General features: G+C 39.3%; 1 protein-coding gene across 1 annotated transcript in view; it reads right to left on the bottom strand.

Annotated features, from left to right (window-relative positions):
- oxsr1b (oxidative stress responsive kinase 1b) overlaps positions 1-24627 on the bottom strand; it is a 279002-nt gene that overhangs the window by 147948 nt on the left and 106427 nt on the right. Inside the window, exons 3-5 of the mRNA XM_068031431.1 lie at positions 21370-21478; positions 15923-16064; positions 4772-4827 (exon numbers count right to left, since the gene is read on the bottom strand). Of these exons, the coding sequence (XP_067887532.1) occupies positions 4772-4827; positions 15923-16064; positions 21370-21478 (307 nt within the window). The remainder of the gene's footprint in view (positions 1-4771; positions 4828-15922; positions 16065-21369; positions 21479-24627) is intronic.

Below are 24627 nucleotides of genomic sequence, written 5' to 3'. Positions count from 1 at the left end.
AGGTAACATTAGAGAGGAAAGCTAAGGTGCACAAAGAATTGGGAGAGACAGATAGCACTAGAAAGAAATATTAAGGTATTAGATGAGGCCAGAGTAAGAGGGAATGCAATAAAGTCTAAAGTAAGTTATCAGTGCATGTAGGTGAACACATGGAGTGTGGTAAGTAAGACTGGTGTGCTGCAGGCACAGGTAGCCATGTGGGAGTATGATGTTGTGGTGATAATGGAGTCCATGCTCAAAAAAGGGCAGGACTGGGTACTAAATATTCCTGGATACAAGGAGCTCAGGAAAGATGGGGAAGGAAAGAAAGGAGATGGGTGGCAGTATTGATGGAGAAAATTACAGTGCTGGAGAGGATGTTAAAGCTAAGAAACAATAGAGGTACCATTACATTACGGGGTGTATTTTATAGACCATGAATGGTGGGGAAGATATTGAAGAACACATTTGCAAGGAAATTACAGAGAGGTGGGGGACTTCAATTATCCCAATATAGACTGGGATAGTAATAGTGTAATGGGCAGAGAGGGAGAAGAGTTTCTAAAAATGCGTTCAGGAGAATTTTCCACATCAGTATGTTTAGAGTCCAACGAGGAAGGAGGCATTGCTAAAATTTGGTTCTGGGGAATGGGGTGGGTTAAGGGAATAAGTGTCAGTGACCAAAGCAACAGTAAGGTTTAGATTGGCTACGGAAAAGGACAAGGAGCAACCCAAAGTAAAAGTAATTGAAATTGGTTCTCCCCAATTAATAAGGTGAGAACCGATTTGGCCCAGGTAAATTGGAATCTAAGACTGACAGGCAAAACTGTAATTAAAAAGAGATGGCTCAGCATTTGAAAGAAAAAACATGCTAAGGTTGCTCTTCTTTCAGATACTGACTAACCCATTAAGCTTTATGCCATGTTTCCTGCATTTACATTTTTCGTGTTAGTTCTACAATTGTACAATAAAAGTGTTTTCAAATGCAGTTTTCCTCTGAGGAAAATAAATGAAGGACATGTTATAGAAAATAAATATTAATAGCCCACCTTCAGTTGCTTGTTACTATAACAGTTTGGCTAATTTACCATTCAATCCAGCCCAGTAGTCTCATGTGTACAGGATTTGTCACAATGGTGTGCGATAAGTACAGCTACAGTGTGAGGCCAGACATTTAATTAAATTGTATGAAATCGCAGCTCAGTGTCTTTATATAAAACTAGGAACAATTTTTTTTTTTTTAATAAAGTGCTGTACGTTCATAAATAATATAAATAATAGACCAGAGATGGGAAAAGTTGATTTTGCCCTTTATATTTTAGACTTTAGATTGTTCCTTGAAGGCTGTCAGCAATGTATTTGCACCATTATGAAAAGGTTAAATTATGACCGATCTCAAAGAACATCTTTGAAGGGAATCATATTTTTGATCTGATTCAATCATAGCAATGCATCAAATTACCACTTCATCACTTAACACTGGGCTCCCACAACATAAAATCAAATAAATATTGTGTAAATAAAAAACACACACACACATCTATCTCAATGAGTAAGTAGCACAGTGCCTCACTTGTACACTGGAAAATCGATAAAAAAATGCTGCAAATACCCAGTACATTAGTTGGCATTTGAAATGAGAACTAATTTTGCAGATTACCACCTTAAAAGTATAAAATATAAAAGACCTTCCAAAATGTACAGATAATCCATAAATGGACATCAAGCATAAATTAGATAAGTGGAATTTCACACTGCACTATTTAGTCAGTTTTCATAGTTGAACAGCAATACAGTGTTGTTACATTACTACCTTGCACTGTAGAACAGCTGTGCTCAAGTCTGCATCTGTAATTCTACACAAATACCTGAACTCAACAAAAAGGCAAAACACTTTGAGAAAGGGAACTGAATAGTGAAGGTTAATCTTGGAATGGCAATTTAAGTGCTATATGTAAAGATCTGGTGGATGAATACATTGATCATCCCTCAATCAGGATGCTGCATAGCATGAGTGTTTAACTGGTAACAAACTGCACATTTCAATCTTTACAATTCCATAGATTTTTAAGTGCATGAATTCAGTTTTGCCAACATTTGTACTAATTTCATTCTACTGTTCTCAGGTCATATAAAATTTAAACCAAACTAACATTTCAGGTATGAAATTTAAAAAATTCTGAAAACTGTGACCTGCAAGTGAATCTCAACTGTTACCAACACTGTGCACTGGGAAGTGAAACTTAAATTTTGGTTTCTTGGCAAATCTTGGATCTGTCATGGAAAACCTTCAGCTACAACTATTAGTTATTCTTCATACAACACGGAAGCTTGACATGTGAAAATAGGCACAGACCACACCATTATGCAACAATGAAAACTCTCTCAACTTAAAAGTTCTGGATAAAGGCAAAAAGCCACAAGCAAAAATTCTGAAAGGCAATAACTAAACTTTCTTCCCAATTATAGGTAATCAAAATCAGCTTCAAGGATGCTTCCAGAGTAGGACTGCAAATCTAAAGTCCCGAAAGCACAGGAGCCATCATGTTCAGACAGTGCAATGTCATTTGTCTACTGTTCTAATCTGCATTTCCCGTCTTAATCATATATTCATTCAGCTGCTTTTTGAAGAAATTCACAAAATGGGTTCCAATGAAGGCAACACAAGCCCATCCAACTTTCTAGAACACTAGCCCACCAACTTCACATTACAGTCTATCATCTTAAAATATGTCTCAACTAATAAGTCAACAGGAATCCAATCTACACACTATTCTAGTCTGTGGGGTTAAAAGGATTACTTCCGACCTCTAATCTCCCAGCATCATCTCCAGCTACAGCAGGGTCTGGCCAGTGTTGCTTTGAAATCAAGACGAGAGAGAGTGACGAGCAGTTCAGGGTGTTTCTTCTCAGCAATGGAGAAATGCCTGTCTTTCATACAACTCTGGTTCAGACTGGGAACTCAGTGAGCCCAAGTTCTCATCCAGCCACTCTGAGATGCATGGTACAACAGGCCTCCCTTGCATCTGTTACTCTGTATTCCCAAACAGCCACATTAGGTGCTGATAGCACAATAACCTGCAACTCAGAGTTTGAAATACTGTCAAACAAGATGTTATTTAGGTAACTGCATCCAAAATAAAACAAGTAATGCAAGTATTTGGCCTTAGCGTGTAGATGAATCGTTCTACCTACAAAGTGCCATAAAACCCAGTTCAATGGCTTATCCAGTTTGCAGTAAGCCACTGTCTCATCACCATAAAGATTATACTTCTACAATCAGAATTAGAAATATCTGATGGAACAATATATAAATTACCTACATAAGTATGTAAACATACAGAAAAATAATGATCTCATCCTTGAAAACATCAACTGACCCAGCATCCAGAGCCTGTTGGGCTGGGGAGTGGGTGGGGAAAAAAATAATTGGGGGGGGGTGGTGATGAAAGACAGTAGTTAGGACAAATAACAGACCCTGAGGGTGTAGAAAGGAGTCACATTGTACCAGAGGGAGCAGAAACTCTATAAAAATGCTAGAAACCCAGAATGAAAATAGAAAATACAGCAGAAACAAAACAGATTAGTTAGTAACCGGGAAAAAACAGACAGGGTAATATTACATTCAAAGGAATTCTCCTGGCACGATCTTTTCTATTTCAGATGCTGAACAGCTGGCTATGTATTCCCAAAATGTTTTATTTTGATATCAGAAAGCTGAAGCACTCCGCTTTAATCAGGTTTTCTTATTCCAACTCCATTAATTTGATTTTCACGTGGACTCCATATCACTACGACAGTAATATGCCTTCCCCCCCCACAAGGTATTATGACAAATTAAACACAAATATGAATAAAAACAGATAAAAATAAACATTGCTATTTATGATTACTGTTCATAAGAACATAATGAAACTTGAAATAAGAATAAGGTCAGTCATCGCTTCCCATAAACCACACACAGCCTGAATCATTTTAGTATACCAATGGAGTTTTGAAAAGGATAAAAATTTAAAATGCTCATTTAACAAAAGCCAATGTATTAATTAAAATGATATCTACACAACTTCCAGCTATTTAGCAGACTCCCACTGTTGCTGTTGGAAAACACTGGAATAACTGCATAATTTTAATTTCACTCAGATTACTTTAAATAAGGCATCTCATACAGAGAGGCGGCAGCAGACTGGCTGCTGTCGGAAATGGAAAATGAACGTATAGAGGAGAGCATTCATCTAAGTTTGAGATAAGAGCACATTATTGGGGAAGAGTAGAGGTAGCATGCTATAATTGACATGAGTGTTTCACACTGACACCAGGTGACTGAAACTGAATGAATTTCAATCACCAGAAGGGTTATTCTATCTGTATCTGGGTTAAGTCGTGTGTGCACATGTTTGTAGGAGTGAACTTTCATCTGTGCATGGGGATTGGGTGTGTTGTCTTTGTTGAGGTGAGGGTTGTTGCTTATCTGTGGGGGTGGGGGAATGGAGGGTGAGATATGTGCCTGTGAGTGAGAGAGAGGCAGAGAGAAAAAAAAATGCAATGTGTCTGCCTACTGAAGTGTGCATGCACATTTCTTTTTCTGTGGTTGTTAGATGTTTGCCTGTGAGGGTGGGTGCATGCATATGTGCTTAAATTTACAACAAATAAAATCCAATAAGATAAAATCCAAGGTCAGACATCTCTTCACTTATGTAGTTTTACTATATCCACATTAGTCATTTCACCACTTTAGCCACTTAATGCACCGAAAATTATTTCCTTCATTGGCTGTTGTGCTGGTAATTACCTGCAATTTGTACTGAGCCTTCCTCACCGAGAAGAATATTTCCTGCCTTCAAGTCTCTGCAAAATAAAGAAAGGAATTCAGTTGTGCAGGAATCAAAAGGGACAAAAGTGCTCTAAACTACCAGCTGTTAATGGAAAATTCCAGTGTTAAGAAGGGGTCTAAAAAAAGCAGGTCGAACACATGCTATCAATTTAGTGAGACACTTCCAAGACAAATACATATTAGCTCATGCACATTATTGTCTGTCTAGAAGAGTTAACTGAAAGGAAACAAATTATCTCGTTGCTGTCGCTTTCTAAATTTGACCCAATCTTTTTGTGCAGTGAAGGAGCTTAAAACTTTAATCATTTGCTGAATAGTAGAGAGGAGCTGGCTGAGACACTGGATAGGCTGAAAATTGACAAATAGAAGATATTAAATAGGCTGACTGTACTTAAAGCTGATAAGCATCCAAAGATACGGAGCGAAGTAAGGGTGGAATTTGCAGAGGCACTAGTCTTAACCTTCCAAATCTCCTTAGATACAGGGGTAATGCTAAAGGACTGGAGAATTGCAAATGTGATGCAATTGTTCAAGAAAGGCTAGAACGATAAGCCCAGCAACTGCAGGCTAATCAGTTTAACCTCAGTGGTGAGAAAACTTTCAGAAATGATAATTTGGGACAAAGGTAGGTCATTTAGACAACTGTGGATTGCCAGCATGGATTTTTTTTTTTTTTAAAAGGGTAAATAGTGTTTAACTACCTTGCTTGAGTTTTTTGATGATGTAACAGAGAGGGTTGATGAGGGTAATGCAGATGTCCATGCACTTCCAAAAGGCATTTGATAAAGTGCCACATAACTGGCTTGTCAGCAAAGTTAGAGGCTATGGAATAAAAGGGCCTAGAAAAGCATGGATATGAAATTGGTTGAGTGACATGGAACAGTAGCAGTGAACAGTAATTTTTCGGACTGGAGGAAGGTGCGGTTCCCAGAGTTCAGTGTTAGGACTTCTGCCTTTCCTGATATGTATTAATGACCTTAACTTGGGAGTACAGGGCACAATTACAACATTCTAAAGGGGGTGCAGGAGCAGAGGGACCCAGGGATATATGTGCACAAATCATTAAAGGTTGCAGGGCAGGTTGAGAAAGTGGTAAATAAAGCATCTGGGATCCTGGGCTTTATAAATAGGGGCATAGAGTACAAAAGCAAGGAAGTTATGATAAACCCGTATAAAACCCTGAGTCAGCCTCAATTGGAGTAGTGTTCTGGGCACCCCACCAGCAAGGATATAAAGGCATTAGTGAGGGTGCAGAAAAATTCAGTAGGGTCTGCTCTCCTTGAACAATTCAAGATTGAGAAGATTTGATAGATGTGCTAAAAATCTGGACAGAATAGATAGGGAGAAACTGCTCGCATTGGCTGAAGGATCCAGAACCAGAGGACACCGATTTAAGGTAATTGGCAAAAGAAGCAACAGCGACAAGAGGAAAAACTTTTTTACACAGCCAGTGGTTTAGGATCTAGAATGTACAGCCCGAGTGTGTGGTGGAGGCAGATTCAACTGAGGCCTTCAAAAGAGAATTGGACAATTATCTGAAGAGAAAAAAATTCAGGGCTATGGGGAAAAGGCAGAGGAGTGGAACTAGGTGAGTTGTTCTTGTAGAGAGCTAGCATGGACACGATGGACTGAATGGCCTCCTTTTGTATTGTAACCATTCAACGTGAACAGCGTGTTAATAATGCTTTTAAGAAAACAGGTCTTCACTTACAGCAATCAGTGAGATGGGTGTGCCCACTGCTCAGCGAAGGGTCTGCCTAAACCTGTGTTGTCCCCTCCTAGATGAAACAGCCAGCCCATTCTTTGCTGCACTTGTCGAAGCTGCAATCTGCTCTTGTCTCTCGGTTCACATTTCCCATTATTTTGCAGACCTACTGGAAATTCTCGAAGGACCCCATTTTGGGGACCACTAACTTAGAGGGAAGGAGATGCAGCATGACGAAGCTCCATGGGGCTTAAAACTTTGACTTCTTTGAAATAAGTTTACATTTATCCATTGTTTGAAAAAATAGTTTCTAGTGGTACTTTCAACAATTAGAAAATCTTTGGCATGCATTGCTCTTGGATTATATATAGCTCTGTCTGCCCTTGAATAGTGAAATCCGTTCTGAAGAATGCATGTCTCGCTCATTGTATTAAGAATTTTAATGTACACACCCACCCAAATTAAATAAATCTGATGGTTTTGATGGTTTAATTGGATGCTATGGATTGTCATTATAGTTAACCATTATGCAAACTGTATGCAGAAATTGTCAAATTAAATTATAGATGGCTGTAGCTAAGTTGTGAAATGACATATTTACTGCTAGGATTCTACAGTGTTAAAAACCAAACTATTCTTTAACTTGGAAATTGAACTGCATAAAATTATGTTTGGTCTAACCAATCAGTGTTGGTGTTTATTCTCCATACAAGGAGTAGTCCTGATCGCATATCCCTTTAATATTTTCCTTCAAGTACCTATCTAACCTGTTCAGAAATTGGCCTGGGTTTCAACCACCAACATGAGTGGTGAATTGTCCTCAACCCTTTGTGTAAAAGAAATGATTCTTGTTCTCTGGCCTAAAGCATTTAATTTTGTATCTACAGCCCCTTGCTCTAGACTTCTCAATTGCTGGAAATAGTCTGTTATATTTACTATGTCCCATCCTTCCACAATTTTAAAAACCTCTGTAGAACACCCCTTACTCTCCTTTGTTCTAACAAAAATAGCCCCAATTTTTCTTCCTATTTAAATTTCCTCATACCAGTCAACGCTCTACTGATTCTGCACTGTACCCTATTGCTTTGACATGTTTATGCTATCGAGCCCAAAACTGTACACTATTCATCAACTCTAGTATTACCGAGGTTTTGTATAGATTCATCATAACATGCTCCATCCTTGAGGCAAGGCAGTGTTGATCAATCACCAAGTCTCATCCCAAGAGTTTAAAATAGACATGTCCTCACAAGTGACGGAGTTCAAAGCATATTTTATCCTTTATTATGAAACCTTGAAGGGTCAAGGCCCCAGAGTTCTGGGTGGCGCTAAGTTAAAAAAAAAAAATGAGGAAGATGATAACGGAAAATAGTAATTTAATGCCACAAGGCTTGCGGGAGTCAGGAAATGAGCCACTCACCACAGAATACCCAGCCTCTTAGCTGTCCTAGTAGCCACAGCAATTATATGACTGGTCCAGTAGAATGTCTGGTCAATAATAATACCCCACCTACAACTTCATGGGGAATTAAATGGTAATGCCATTGAATGTCATGCAGCAGTGGTTAGACACAATATATTTGCTGCAAATTCATAGAATCAATCATAGAATGGTGACAACACAGAAAGAGGCCATTCGGCCTATCGTGCCCATGCCAACTGTCTGCACCTAGTCCCACTCCCCTGCTTTCTCCCCATAGCTCTGCAAATTTTTCCTCTTCAGATAATTGTCCAATTCTCTTTTGAAAGCCATGACTTAATCTGCCTCCACCACACTCTCAGGCAGTTCATTCCAGATCCTAACCACTCACTCCATCAAAATATTTTTCCTTTTGTCATCGCTGCTTCTTTTGTCAAACATCTTAAATTGGTATCCTCTGGTTCTGGATCCTTTGGAACAGTGTTTCCCTATATAGTCTGCCCAAACTCATGATTTGTTTGTGGTATACATTAATGATTTGGACTTAAATGTGTGAGGCATGATTGGGAAATTTGCTGATGACACAAAAATTGGTCGTGTAGTTGATAGTGAAGAGGACAGCTGTAGACTCCAGAATTATATCAATGGTTTGGTTGAGTGGGCAGAAAGGTGGCAAATGGAATTCAATCCAGATAAGTGTGAGGTAATGCATTTGGGGAGGGCAAATAAAGCGAGGGAATACACAATAAACGAGAGGATATCGAGAGGAGCAGAAGAAGTGAGATATCTTGGCGTGCATGTCCACAGGTCCCTGAAGTTGGCAGGACAGGTAGATAGAGTGGTGAAGGCAACATATGGAATGCTTTCCTTTATTGGTCGAGGTATAGAATTCAAAAGCAGGGATGTAATGCTGGAACTGTATAAAATGCTAGTTAGGCCACAGTTGGAGTATTGCGAACTGTTCTGCTCACCACATTACAGAAAGGACATAATTGCTCTGGAGAAAGTAGAGGAGATCTACAAGAATGTTGCCAGGATTTGAAAGTTACAGATATGAAGAAAAATTGGATGGGCTAGGGTTGTTTGCCTTAGAACAGAGGAGAATGAGGGGTAACTTAATTGAGGTGTACAAAATTATGAAGGGCCTAAATAGAGTAGACAGAAAGCACCTGTTTCCCCTTGTTAATTACCAGGGGGCACAGATTTAAAGGTGATTGGTAGAAGGATTAGAGTGGACATGAGGAAAAATGTTTTTACCCAGAGGGTGGTGGGTGTCTGGAATTCACTGCCAGGAACTGTGGTGGAGGCAGAAACCTTCAATTCTTTTAAAAGGTATCTGAACATGCACCTGAAGTGCTGCAAGGTTATGGACCAGGTGCCGGAAGGTGGGATTACATTGGGTGGCTAATTTCTTCTCAGCCAGCACTGACACGATGGGCTGAATGGCCTCCTCCTGTGCTGTAGTTTTTCTGTGGTTCTATTATTTTGAGCATCTATACAAAATCTTTTAATTTTCTCTTCTACAAAGAACAGCCCCAGCTTCTCCAATCTATCCACATAACTGAAGTTCCTCATCTTTGGAACCATTCTTGTGAAACTTTTCTGCACCCTCGCTAATGCCTTAACATCCTTGCTGAAGTGTGGTGCCCAGAGCTGAGCACAATGCTCCAGTTCAGGCTGAGCCAGTGTTGCATACAGGTTGATCATAACTTCCTTGCTTTTGCACTCCATGCCCCTACTTGTAAAGCCCAGGAGCCCATATGTTTTATTAACCACTTTCTCAACCTGCCCTGTCAGTTTCAGTGATTTGTGCACATATACCTCCAGGTTCTTATGTTCCATCTGCTCCTGCACTCCCTTTAGAATTGTAACATTTATTTTTTTATTGCCTGTCTTCTTTCTTCCTACCAAAATGAATTATTTCCCACTTCTCTGCATTAAATTTCATCTACCACTTGTCCGCCCATTCCAACAGTCCTTGTGTGCCCTCTTGAAGTTTATCACTATCCTCCTCACAGCTCACAATACTTCCAAGTTTTGTGCAACACTTTCATATGAGTATTATATTATTTATAGATGGAGCCAGTGATTATTAGTTCATTTGAAAAGGGGTTGTTCAACCAAAAAAGCCCAAGAACTACAGCTCTAAGCCACTCCAGGACAGTGAAGGGAAGGAACTCTATGTGCTCTGAAGCAGCTAGACTCGTATGATGGTAGTTCCACTGGCTGCAGAGGCACTTGGTCTTGTTGATCGCTGAAGGATTGCATGCAAGAAACTTCCTATTACAGTAAATTTCTTACTGATACTGTTAACTATCATTCTTGTGACAAAAAACAATTGGTGACAAGTACTGGTGTCAAATATTACAATTAAAATCAATATTTGTGTATTTTAATACCCAGAACTTAGTCTTGATAAAATGGATTTGTAACAGATAACTCATCCAAAATTATCACTGATCATGATTTTGGGAAATTATTAAATGGCCCCAGTGGTATCAATGATACAGTACCAATACCATTTTGACTAAGCTCAGTTACAATAAAGCTTTATTTGTTCCCGACAATTGTGACACAGTTATTTCTACTTGCTCCTTTGAACATTTCTGCATAGCTCTCATAAGGCTAACCCTATAGAGTAAGGGGTTCTCATTATATCCAAACAAACACAACTTTGGACTCTACCTCATTCCTCCTTACAGGCAATGGAAATTCAGATTTTTCTCTATTTTATTCATGCACTGATATTTGCAACTTAGTCACTGATGTGCAGTTTACTCGAACCTCATCTCAAATTGCCACATCTAAACTCAAACTAAAATTGAAAAGCAAACCAATATCAGGCGTGATATGCTCTGCCTCCTGTCTCAACTTTTCCTCCCACACTAGTTCCAATCTTTATCCCCAAAACTCTATAGCTGCTCCAGTTCAGGTTCATGACTCCCTTGAAGCTCACCATCTCAATCCTTTTGAACTCAGCATCCAATTCCCCCATCAAAAATTTTAAACTATTAAACTGATTTTAAACTATTAAAAATGAGTTAAACTGTCTGTACAGAAATTCAGTGTCCCTAATAAAACAGGGGAACTGGAGGCAACAACACACTGCAAGGAACCAATATACTAGAAATTAGTGAGGCAGGTCTAGAGAAAAATTAGGTCTGGGAATTAAACATTGCAGGGTTTAACTGAGAGAAAAAGGGAAGGTGGAATAGCTTCAATTGTTAGTGATAACAATGGCGGTAGAAAGAAAATGATGCAGTCATCAGTAAGACAAACAGAATTCATATTGAAAGAAATAATAAAGGATCAATTGCACTAATAAGAGTAGTCTACAGACCACCCAAGAGGTGGGAGGTGGAAGAAGAAAAACACAAACAAATTAGGGAAATTAGTTTAGAAAGCAAAATGATTATTGGGGGGATTTCAACTGCCCTGAAATTACTGGTCAGATGAGTTAAGTAAAGAAATAAGGGAATGGAGTTCCTACAATGTGTATAGGATTCCTTTCTAACCCAGTATGTAAGAAGCCTAACAAGGGAGGATTCACGACTGGATCTAGTAATGGGGAATGAACCAGAGTAGATAAGAGAATTAAAAGTAGGGGAATATCTTGGCAATAGTGGCCATAATGTAATAAGCTATAAGATAATTGAGAAGGACATAAGCATGACGAACAGCAGGGTGTTAACTAGGAGAAAAGCAAATTCCAAGGGCTGAGAACAGAACTTGGCAAAATAAAATTGACAACAATATTGGCAAACAATGATGCAGAACAGAATTGGAAAACTTTTAAAACGGTGTTCAAGAGAGTCCAGAAATGAAAGTGACTGTTTAGTTAAAAATGATTTTTAAAAAAAGGGAATTTAAGTTAAGCTAAATAAATGTTTTAATCAAGAGGGCAGTGAGGGTTGGATTGGCAACAGTGTTACTGTTTGTCACCTGGTTCGGGCTAGGCTTAGAGCAGAAGCCATGGTAACGGGCAGAAAATTTACAACTCTTCTTTGATTGGACAAGCCTAATAACAGGCACAGAATATCTGGGTGGGCAAAAACTGCCAAGTTGTTCGGCTGCGAGTCAGTGCGTGCGTCAAGCCTGGAGAAGTAGTCAAGAAGGAATAGAAGACCACAAGACAACTTTAGTTTCCAATATCTCTGAAGGATCCTGAAGCCCACCATGAATTTGTTGTTTCTCTTGATTTCAAGAAGGCCTGCTAAATTACTTACAACGCCGCCTGAAAAGAACTAATTTCTGGAAGATTCAAAAGATCCTAAAGATGTGTGTGCTCAGAAGGTTGTATTGTATGCCAGTTTGGAACAACATATGTTGTTTACTTCAAAAAATGAGCAAGTAATCTACCCAAGCTCTTTTTGTTTGTAACAGAGCTCTAATCTAAAAATCCTTTTTTTACTTTTTCCGGTTAACCAATTTATGTATAGGAATATATATGTGCATGTGAGTGTGTGTGCGTGAAGGGACTAAGGTAAAAACATAGAAACACAGAAGCATAGAAATATAGAAAAGAGTAGGCCATTCGGCCCTGCTCTGCTATTTAATAAGATCATGACTGATCTGTTTATGTTTCCAATTCCACACTCCCATCTCCATATTATAAAAATGATGCAGAAGAACCGGAAAGGGTGCAAAAAAGATCTACAAGTAATTTACAATACCCGAAATGAGATTATACCTGTCAAGAAAGGATAAACAGGCTGGGCTCTTCTCTTGGGAAGAGAAGGTTGAGGGGTTTTAAAATTACAAAAAGTTTTGTTAGAGTAGACACAGAGCGTGTATGTCCACTTGTGAGGTAGAGCCAAAGAGGAGGACATAAATATAAGAAAATAATAACCAAAAAATCAAATAGGGATTTCAGAAGAAACTTCTTTACCCAGGAGGAGTGGTGGGACTATGGAACTCACTAGTGATGAAGGAAAATAGCATAGAAGCATTTAAGGGGAGGCTACATAAGCATACAAGAGAGAAGGGAATAGAGGGTTATACCGATAGAGCTAGATAAGAGACAGGCGGAGGCTTGAGTGGATTATAAACACTGGCATGGTCTACTTGCGTTGAATAGCCTGTTTGTGCACTGTATATTCTATATAATCTATGTAAAGTGATGCTACAGTGTTCTGCCTCACTAACCACTTGTGAATTCCACATTTCAAACAAGCAGAGGTTTATTGGAAGAATTTCTTCCAACTTGCTCCTTCTATCTGCAAGTGATAATCCTGAATCTATGCCTGCTTCTCGTTACCAATCTGTTAACCAGTGCAAACAATATTTCACTGCTTAACTTCAAATCTTCTTACAAACCTCAATTAGGTCCCCTTAACAGCATTTGTGAAGGAACAGAATGTTTCAAGCACTTCTTCATTGCTAACTTATCATTCCCTGTATTGTCTCACCAATCTTCAGTGTACCCTTTCCATAGCTCTAACAACATTCCTACAATCGGGTGTCCACACGTAGACTGCATGTCATCGTATTTAGTCAATGCTTTCCTTTTTTCTACTTAGTGTAATTATTTTCTTTGCTTACCTGCATTTTTCCTAGTTTCAAATTAAAAGCACCAGCAAGTTATCTGGGTAATTTTGCATGAGGTAAAGAGGGCAAAAATAGAAAGCTCATTTTAAATTCCCTTGCTAACTTCACACCAAGATACAAATAATATATCACTGATTCTCAATTATGAATGACTCAAACTTCAGCAATTTGACAGGACAGGACTTAAGATTCCAACACAGCAGGCTGAGCAAACCACAGATTCCTGCTCCAATTAGAAAAGCAAGTTCTGATTTGCACAGCATTCACAACTTTAAGTGGGATTAAGTTACATAAATTATGGATAGTTGGAAGTGATTCCTTGACATAATTTTATTCAGTGGTGCTTATGGTTTATATAGAGAACAGGAATGGGCTATAGGATGCAGTCTTGAGGGGTTTAGACGCAAATTATATATTGAATAAGGGATACCCAAAACTGAGCAGCTGATGGATTCAGATAATTTATATAGATATTATTGGATAACCAGAAAAGGGTTAGAGGCTGGAACCTAATCCAGGGGTTTAGATGGTTTGAATACAGATACAATTATCCATTATTCCATCAGCCAAAACAAGCTGCAATGCTGGTGCTGGAAAAACACTGATATTCTCCTAAGAGGGTTCTAAATCACTGATCATATCTCAAACTCTAACACTGCAGGCAAACCTCTTGTCGTACTGCTCTATTGCTCTGGCTGAAACAATGTGGTCAATCATTTGCTAACCAATGGAAACAGTATTTTACAATTTACTCTCCTGAAACATTTTAGTCTTGAAAATCTTCATCATGTCTCCTTGAAACCTGTGTTCTGGTAAAACATATTTCTATTTTTCTTAGCTTTCTTCATTACTGTAACCTCTCATTCCTGGTATTATTCTAATGAATTTTTAATCTTTGCATAGCCATAAGATTCCTTTCATGGGTGCCCAGCACTCCATTTATTATCTACATTATTTCACTGTTCTTTTTTGGGGTGGCCCTGTCCTTGCCAGCCCTGTATTTTTTTTCCCAATTGTTTAAAAGAAACCTAGTCACATACTTATCGAGGTAGCTCTGTGCATAAGGACAGAGAAGGCAAAAAAGGAAGTTCATTGTAAATGCTCTTGCAAACTTTGCATTGAGATTCTAATCATTCAGCATTGGTTCTCGATTACTTATCCAGTAATAAACTCCAGCTATTCTCAGAGGATGGGATTTGCATTCCACAGCACCACTATACTCCACTCTGAGCAAACCGCAGAATTCTTGCTATAATTAGAAGCAAGTTCAGATTTGTGTGTCATTCACAACATTTAGAATTACTACATCAATAATGGATAACTAGAAGTAATTACTCACTAAATAATTTGATTCAGTTTATAGAAAATAATGGATACACAGGAATGAGTTACAAGCTGGAACCTAATTAAGGGATTCAGATGATTTTAAACACAAAGAATAATGGATACTTATAAGGAGCATCAGCCAATTGAACCATAAAGCTGGAGCTAAAAATCATAACCCAAGTACTCGCCCAATTTATCTAAAGGGTCTTAGATCATTCGAGTTGGCTCAGAGTTTCAACTTTGTAAGGAAAGCACCTGACTGTGCTGCTCCATTGCCCTCAGCGGGGTGGAAGTCCCAACCGAGGTCAATTAAGGGCCTCTCCCCCATAACACAAAACTCCTTTCTTGAACAAGCGAGCTACATTTGTGGTTTTCCAATTCACTGGTTTCTTTCCAGAATCTAGGGAATTTTGGAAGATTACAACCAATGCATCCACCATCTCTTAGCTACTTCTTTTAAAACCGAGGATGCAGACCATCAGGTCCATGGGATTTGTCAGCCTTTCAGACCCATTAATTTTCCTAGTGTTTTTTCTGTAGTAATAGCGACTGTTTTTAAGTTCCTCCTTCCCTTTATCCCCCTGATTTTCTACTATGCTTGGGAAGCTTTTAATGTCTTCTACCACAAAGACAGATACAAAATATTTGTTCAAAATCTCTGCTACCCTGTGTCTGGTCCACTGGCATCTGTGGTTTTGGGTGGGGGAAATGGAATTAAAGCAGGCTCACTGGCCCCCTGGCTTGTTGCCAGATCCCAGCCATACCAATTTTCCCCTAAAGAGGACACAATGAAAATTAGTTACCTGCCACTGTTAGGCAGGTAGCTGGTGCCAGACAGACCCCACCTCCAGCAAGATTGCTCAGAGAGAGGGACACATCAGGCAGCCGACCCAGTGGAAGATTTTGCTCTGCGTCCCACCTCCATACTTGTCTCCACGGGACCAGGAAGATTCCCTCCACAGCATAGATGACTTAGATGTACCATACATTGCTAAAAATATTCAATTTCAACAAAAATGAAGATCTGACAGCACTGAACTCTTGCTGAGTCACATTCATCTTCAATATCGAAAATGTGCTGCAGCACTGGACTAGGCCAGACTGTGCTTACCTGTGAATCTGCCCATTTTTATGCAGGTAATCAAGTCCCTCTAGTACTTCTTTTAAAATAGTGGCAATAACTGCCTCCTCCAAAACACCATTTTTGTGATCCCCCCTCGCTACGACATGTTTAATGATATCAAGCACAGATCCTGGAATAGAGAGAAAAGGCAATCAGATTAAAATACCATCTGTTTAAACGCAAATCACTATATTGACCCAATACTTGCATGCAAAGCATTTGTGAAACAAAAATTATATCCTCAATGAGGTAGCAACTGGGTTACATCATCCACAAGCATTTCTCGCATTTTCTAAAAGCAAGACTGATGGCCATTTACAAAAACGTGATTGCAAAGTGGCAAAGGCTGGGAATTAAATATTCTAGGATACTTAACTTTCAAAAGACATAGGCAAAAGGAAAATGGAGAGTGGCTGCCCTGATAATGGATGGGATAATGACAGTAGACAGAAAGGAACTTTGCTCACAAAACTAAAGACTCTGTATCTGAATGCATGTAGCATGCGAAACAAAACAGATGAATTGATAGTGCAATTAGAAATAAATAAGTACGATCTGATAGCCAGTAAAGAGATATGATTGCAGGATGACATAGATTGGGACTGAATATTGAAGGATACATAACATTTAGGAAAGACAGGAAGCTAGGAAAAGGTGAAGGAGTGGCTCTGTTAAATGATGGTATTAGCGCAATAGAGATGGATGACCCAAGTTCAGGAAACCAGGATATAGAAGTAGTTTGAATAGGAGATGAGAAATGTTAAAGGCAAGAAGTCACTTGTGGAAGTAGTGCACAGGCCCCTAATAGTAACCACATGGTAGGACGGGGTATAAAAGGAAGAACTAACAGGAGCTGGTCAAAGATACTGCGATAATCATGGGGGATTTTAATCTACTATAGACTGGATAAATCAGATGGGCAAAGGTAGCCGAGATGAGGAGCTCATAGAATGTTTTTGGAATAGTTTCGTAGAACAGTATGTCCTGGAGTCAAACAGAGAGCAGACTATTGTAATAAAAACAAACAAAAGTGCTGGAAATACTCAGCAGGTCAGGCAACATCTGTGGAGAGAGAAGCGGAGTTAACGTTTCAGGTTTGTGACCTTTCATCAGAAAATGAAGAAGGGACCGAAGGTATGGTTGCTAAATTTCTTGATGACAGAAAGATAGCGAAGAAAATAAGTTGTGAAGAGTACCTAAGGAGGCTACAAAGGTAGATAGGTTAAGCGAGCAGACAAAGATCTGGTAAATGGAGTATAATGTGAAATTATCCTTTTTGGCAAGAATTAAAAAAAAGCATATTATCTAAATGGAGAGAGATTGCAGAGCTCAGATGCAGAGGGATCTGGGTGTCCTAATGCATCAATCGCAAAAGGTTAGTATGCGAGTACAACGCGTAATTAGGAAAGCCAATTGTTTATCGCGAAGGGAATTGAATACAAAAGTAGGAGATTATACTTCAGCTATACAGGTCATCTGGAGTACTGTGTATAGTACTGGTCTCCTTATTTAAGGAAGGATGTAAATGCGTTGGAAGCAGTTCAGAGAAGGTTTACTAGAATAATACCTGGAATGGGTGGGTTGTCTTATGAGGAAAGGTTGGACAGGCTAGGTTTGTAACCGCTAGATTTTAAGAATAGTAAAAGGCAACTTGACTGAAACATATGATCCTGAGGGGTCTTACAAGGTTGATGTGGAAAGAATGTTTCCACTTGACAGAATCTAGAACTAGGGGCCACTGTTTAAAAATAAGGGGTCACCCATTTAAGAGAGATAAAAAGATTTTTCACAGAGGGGTGAAAGTCTTTGGAACTCTCTTCCTCAAAAGGCAGTGGAAGCAGAGTCTTGGAATATTTTTAAGGCAGAGGTAGATAGATTCTAGATAAGCAAGAAGGTGAAAGGTTATCGGGAGTAGGCGGGAATGTGGAGCTGAGGTTACAATCAGATCAGCCATGATCTGGTTGAATGGCTGAGCAGGCTCGAGGGGCCCAGTGGCCTACCCCTGCTCCTAATTCATACTTAAGAAATAGAATCAGTTCGAGTGGAGCTAGAAACAGCAAGGGGCAGAAAAAATTGGTGGGAGTTGTTTATAGGCCACTTAACAGTAGTTGTAATGTAGGACAGATTGAAAAAAAAAAATCAGGAAATTCGAAGCACATGTAACCAGGATAATATAGTAATCATGGGGAACCTTAATCTTTAGACTGGGCAAACAAATGTGCAGTTGCAGCAATAGCGTGGAAGATAAGCTCATGGAATGTATACAAGGTAGTTTTCTAGATCAGTATGTCAAGGAACCATCTAGGGAACAGGCTATTTCAGATTCAGTATTGTGCAAACAGAAAGGATTAACTGATAACTTTGTAAAAAGGGAAGAGTGACCAGAAGATAGAATTTTTTTTTAACCAAATATGAAACTGATTTAGTCAAGTCCAAAACTAGGGTCTTAAATCTAAACAAAGCTAACCACCTAGAGATGAGAGGCGAGTTGGGTATGGTAGATTGAGGATTGGTTAATGGACTGAAAGCAGAGTAGGAATAAACTGGACTTTTCGGGCTGGCAGGCTGTAACTAGTTGGTTAGTATTTGAACTTCAGCTATTTACAGTCTACATTAATAACTTAGCTGAGGGGACTGAGTTTAACATATCCAAGTTAGCAAAGTTAGGTGGAAAAGCAAGCAGCGAGCAGGACAGAAAAAGCCTGCAGAATGATATAGACAAGTTGGGTGAGTAGGCAAGAACATGGAGATGGAAGACGATGTAATGAATTTAAGTTATCCATTTCGGTAGGAAAATTAAAAAGAAACATTTTTTGAATGTTGAGAGGCAGGCAAATGTTTGCAGTCAGATGGACCCAGGCGTCCTTGTACATAAATCACAGAAAGTTAACATGCGGGCACAGCAAGCAATTAGGAATGCAAATGGCTTTCGTTATAAAGGGATTAGAGTATAACAGCAAAGAAGTCTTACTACAATTGTACAGAGCATTGGTGAGGCCACACCTAGAGGTGTACAGTTTTGGTCTCCTTACCGAAGGAAAGGCATGTTTGCCCCAGAGGGAGCACAATGAAGATTCACTAGACTGGTTCCTAGGATGAGGGGATTGTGCTATGAGGAGAGATTGAGTAGACTATGCCTATATTCCTTGGAATTTAGAAGAATGAGGTGATCTAATTGAAACATATAAAATTAAGGGGTTTGACAGGGTAAAGGCTGAAAAAATGTTTCCCGGGGTCACAATCTCAGAATAAAGGGTTGCCCATTTAGGACTGAGGTAAGGAAAAAATTCTTCACTCAGAGGGCTGTGAATCTTTGGAATTCTCTAGCCCAGACAGCTGTGGATGCTCAGTCCTCGAGTATAATCATGACAGAGATCAATAGATTTTTGGGTACTAAGGGAATTGAGGACACGGGGATAGTGCAGGAAGGTGAAGTGCAGGTAGATCATCAGCTACAAATCGTATTGAACAGTGGAACAAGTTTGAAGGGACAAATGTCCTACTCCAGCTCCTATTTCTTATGTTATGTCCACCGGTGAACTTTGGTAAGATGAGGCCAACTGAAAACTAACCGGCTGATTTAGTTACTGATAATGTGAACAAACACAACATTTACAATGATGACATAATACTCATGACAGTGCTTCTGTTTTACAGGCTAATGTAGCTTTTTAATCTATAATTTCTCTGAAGCTTTAACTGGGTATAATTCTTTAAATGCTGAATTGAAATTTCAATCCCCAGACACAATCTAATCTAGTTGAACAGAATTTAACTTTGGACTTTTGGTTAATGAGATTTTAAGTTAAATAGTCAAAATTTCTGAAAGCTGAGGAAGCTTTGAGGAAGGTTCCTGTAATTAAAATTTCAAAGGTTGGGGAAGATATTCTCTGCATGCTATCCCAACAATTCAGGGACTGATTTCTCTATGAGATAACCCAATAGAGAGAGCAACTGAAGCAGCCCAACATTGCAGAGTTTGAATAAAGCCAGCCCAGGAACAGGAGTTTGAAGGTACATAGGAATACAGAAGCAAGAGTAGGCCTTTTGGCCCATCGAGTCTGCTCCATCATTCAATTAGATCATCTACTTCTATGCCATCTTCCCACACTATCCCCATATCCCTTGATGTCATTAATATTCAAATATCTATCGATTTTGGTCTTGAACATGCTCAATGATTGGAATTCTCTACCCCAGAGGGCTCTGGAAGCTCAAAGATTCACCAACCTCTGAGTGAAGAAATTCATCCTGATCTCAGTCTTAAATGGCCTACCTCTTATTCTGAGACTATGTCCCCTGGTTCTAGACTCACCAGCCAGGGGAAACATCCCATCTACATCCACCCTGTCACACCCTGCAAGAATATTGTAAATTTCAATGAAATCACCTCTCATTCTTCAAAACTCTAGAGAATACAGGTCCAGTTTCCTCAATCTCTCCTCATAAAACAATCCCACCTTCCCAGGGATTAGTCTGGTGAACCTCTGTTGCACTCCTTCTTTGGCAAGTATATCCTTCCTTAGATTAGGAAACCAAAACTGTACACACTATTCCAGGTACGGTCTCACCAAGGCTCTATACAATTGCAGCAAGACTTCTTTACTCCTGCACTCAAATCCCCTTGCAATGAAGGCTGATATACCATTTGCCTTCCTAATTGCTTGCTGAAACTGCATGCTAACTTATTAGTGAATCATGAACAAGGACACCCAGGTCCCTTTAGGCGTCAAGACTTCCCAATCTCTCACCATTTAAGAAATGCACTGTCTTTCTTTTTCTACCAAAGTGGATAAATTTATACTTATTCACATTATATCCCATCTGTCATGTTCTTGCCCATTCACTTCGCCTGTCCAAATCCCCTTGAAGCCTCCTTGCATCCTCCTCACAACTTACATTCCCACCTAGTTTTTTGTCATCAGCAAATTTGAAAACATTACATTTTATAGAGATTGTGAACGGCTGTGGCCCCAGCACTGATCCTTGCGGCACCCCACTAGTAACAGCCTGCCATCCTGATAATGACCCATTTATTCCTAATCTGTTTTTTGTCCGTTAATCAATTCAGTAGAGTCGGATTAGAGTCTGTACTTAGGGAACTGAGTTTGTAGTGGGGGCTGAAGACAAAATATTTAGGTGGAGGAAAATGTGGTGGAAGCGGATTTCACAAATAATTTTAATATGGAGTTGGACAGATACTTGAGGATGAGGAGCTCACAGGGTTATGGGCAAAAAGCGGGGATGTGGGACTAAGCACTACTGCCCCTTCAAAGAGCCAGCATAGGCATGGCACGCTGAATGACCTCCTTCTCTACTATAAGACTCTATGGCAAATTTGGGATTACATTTGGTCCTCACACTCAAATCATTTATATAGATTGTGAACAGGTAGGACTTTCCAGTCTGTAGACGTGTTGAGAGTGAACACTCACCACCACTAAGCAACTTCATCACCAACCATAGTTCATCCTTTACCACAAATGAGGTGTAATATGACACAATGTTCCGGTGATGGCACTGACTCATTGCTTGAATTTCTTTCTGTTGAGCAAGAATGAAATCTCCATTAGACATTGACATTTTCCTGCAGAAACAATTCCTCAGATATGAAATGCAATCATGTACTTTGAGGCATTCCAAAGTTGGCATGGGATAACATGGTAACATAACAGGTTGCTACTCCAACACCTTTCAACTTTTAAACTTGAAAATCAGAAGCACAGGTCCTAAAAAGAAATTTCCATTTCTAACAATTATTTAAATCTATACATAATGAAAAATTTAGTCTAGGGCACACTTCCTCTCCATAACGCTTAATACTAGTCACCATTTTTTGTGTTGCTGTCAAATTTTACGAGGGTTAATATTTCCCAATGTCAACTGTCACCTTGTAGCTGCAGGTTCTGGCCAATAGATGGCACCACAGAATGAGTGCTCAAGTCTCTCTCAACTCTACTGCAAATGAGTTTCTGATGAAAGGTCATCAACTTGAAATGTTAACTGTTTCTCTCTCCACTGCTGCCTGACCTGTTGAGTATTTCCAGCAGCTGCAGCATTTTGATTTTGTTCCACTGTAGTCTTGTCAATGAAAAATAAACTATTCTTCGACTGACCATGGGTAATGCCTAGGGAAAGTTACTGTTGAAAAAATAGGTTATTTCTGCACTATTATTTTGTTCCAATTGAATTCAAATCATTATGGTTTCCACTACTCCAAATAAAAAGCAAATAAGGTCATCTGTCTCTTATATCCTTAATTTGATACTTTTCAGCCCAACACTTCAGAGATCAACGCATTATTGTATTTTGATGGTTCCCATAATATTTTAATGTTAATCATAAACTACATACCATCAAAATGAAATAAGGTATTAATTCCTTTGATTGTGAAATATAAAAAAGAATACATTTTCTAGAATAACCTTTGGGAGGACTAATATGGAAAGGCATCATACAACAAACAATTTTGCAAAGCGTAGATGAACAGAGAGAACTTGGTATTCATATACATAAATGCTTAAAAGGTGGCAAAGTAAGTTAATAAGGTGGTTTTAAAGAACATGTGGGTTACTTGGGTTTAATCAACTGAATAAAATATAAAAGCAAAGACATCATGCTAGCACTTTAAAATCACTGGTTAAGCCTCAGCTGAAGTATTGTGGACAATTCTGGGAACCACACTTCAAGAAAGATAGAAAGGGTACAGATCAGGTTTACCAGAACGTTAGCAGGAATGAAGGGCTTAAGTTATGATGCGAGGTTGGAAAAGTTAGGGCTGCTCTCCTTGGAACAGAGATTGTTGAGCGGTGACGTACTAGAGGTTTTCAAGATGAGTGGCTTTGATAGAGTTGAGAGAGAAAAACTACACCCCCTGTCAAGTGGGTCAATAATAGAGATCATAGATTTTAAATCATTGACAAAAGATTTGGATGAGTCAGAGTGTCATGTATGGCATAGGAGGCCATTCAGACCATCGAAACCATGCTGGCCCTCTGCGGAGCAACCTAGTCAGCCCCATTCCCCACTTGATCTCCATAACCCTGCAAGTGAAATTCCTTCAAGTGCCTATCCAATTTCCTTTTGAAATCATTGATCGTCTCCGCTTCCACCACCTGTGTGGGCAGCAAGTACCAGGTCATTACCACCCACTGCATAAAAATGTTCTTCCACACGTTCCCCCCTGCATCTCATCAGAAGAAATGTTTTCACTCAAAGAACTGTCAGGATCCGAATGATGTACATGAAGATGGCAGAAGCTGATTCCACAGATAATTTTTAAAAAGTTAGACAGATACTTGATGAGGAAGACAGTTACAAATAAAAAGCATGGCTGAAGGACTAAGCACAACTGCTCTTTCAAAGAACCAGTACAGACATGACAGCTGATTGGCTTCCTTCTGTGCTATAGGTTTCTATGATTCTATAAAGGATATTCCTTTATGGGTCTATAGACATCTACAGTGCTTGAAGAGTAAACTCAACTATCACTCAAAGGGTTTAAAGGGATGCTGTCAGAATCTCAAACTTTTTGCCAAGTAAACTCCATTTTGTTACTTGCTTTTTATTTCAGTTGGAAGATTTCATATATTGAATGCCATCATAAAATAAAACAACCGAGAAGTTCAGTATTTTGTTTACACGTCATGGCCGATCAAATGTTGAGCAATGATCAGCCAGAAACAGTTCAATTAAAGTGAGATGGTGACCATTTTGGGAGGAAGATTTGCCTAGAAGAGCCTGCTTCATGTTACATCACATGCAAACGACACAAACATTTCCTAATTTCGATGTAATTATTTTGTCTGCTTATAGTCTGTACTATGGGAACTTCTGACAATGTTTGTATCACCTAAAATTGAAATGTGATCTTCACTTAACAGCATGATCAGGGAATGTCAAAATGCTTCCAAACCAAAAAGGCAAGATGGATAAAATCCCATGTGATTATTCAGGCTAGAAACAACATCAGTCTGCTGTGGAAAAATGCTTCAGTTTGGGGTCAGATTCAAGCTTAACAACAGGAAGGTTAGGTGAAGTTGCTGAAGGCATCTCAAGTAGTGGGTGTTAAGGAAGCTTTTGAAAGTAGGAACAAATGAAGTATTAGATCCAAGGAAGAGGCATTGGTGGTCATCTTCCAAGATTCTATAGACTCTGGAACAGTTCCTACAGATTGGAAGATAGCTAATGTAACCCCACTATTTAAAAAGGGAGAGAGAAAGCAGGGCATTATAGACCAGTCAGCCTGACGTCGGTAGTGGGGAAAATTCTAGAGTCCATTATCAAAGATTTTATAGCAGAGCACTTGGAGAACAGTGGTAGAATCGGGCAGAGTCAGCATGGATTTACGAAAGGGAAATCATGCTGGACAAATCTACTAGAATTCTTCGAGGATGTAACTAGTAGCATTGATGAGGGGGAGCCAGTGGATATGGTTCATTTGGACTTTCAGAAGGCTTTCCACAAAGTCCCACATAAGAGATTAGCATGTAAAATTAAAGCGCATGGGATTGGGGGTAGTGTATTGCGATGGATAGAAAATTGGTTGGCGGACAGGAAACAAAGGAGTAGGAATAAATGGGTCTTTTTCTAAATGGCAGGCAGTGACTAGTGCAGTACCGCAGGGATCGGTGCTAGGGCCCCAGCTATTCACAATATACATTTAATGATTTAGATGAGGGAACTAAATGTAA

Source organism: Heterodontus francisci, chromosome 5 (genome assembly GCF_036365525.1).
Source record: "Heterodontus francisci isolate sHetFra1 chromosome 5, sHetFra1.hap1, whole genome shotgun sequence".
NCBI lineage: Eukaryota > Metazoa > Chordata > Chondrichthyes > Heterodontiformes > Heterodontidae > Heterodontus > Heterodontus francisci.
This window is presented reverse-complemented; position numbering and strand designations above follow the sequence as displayed.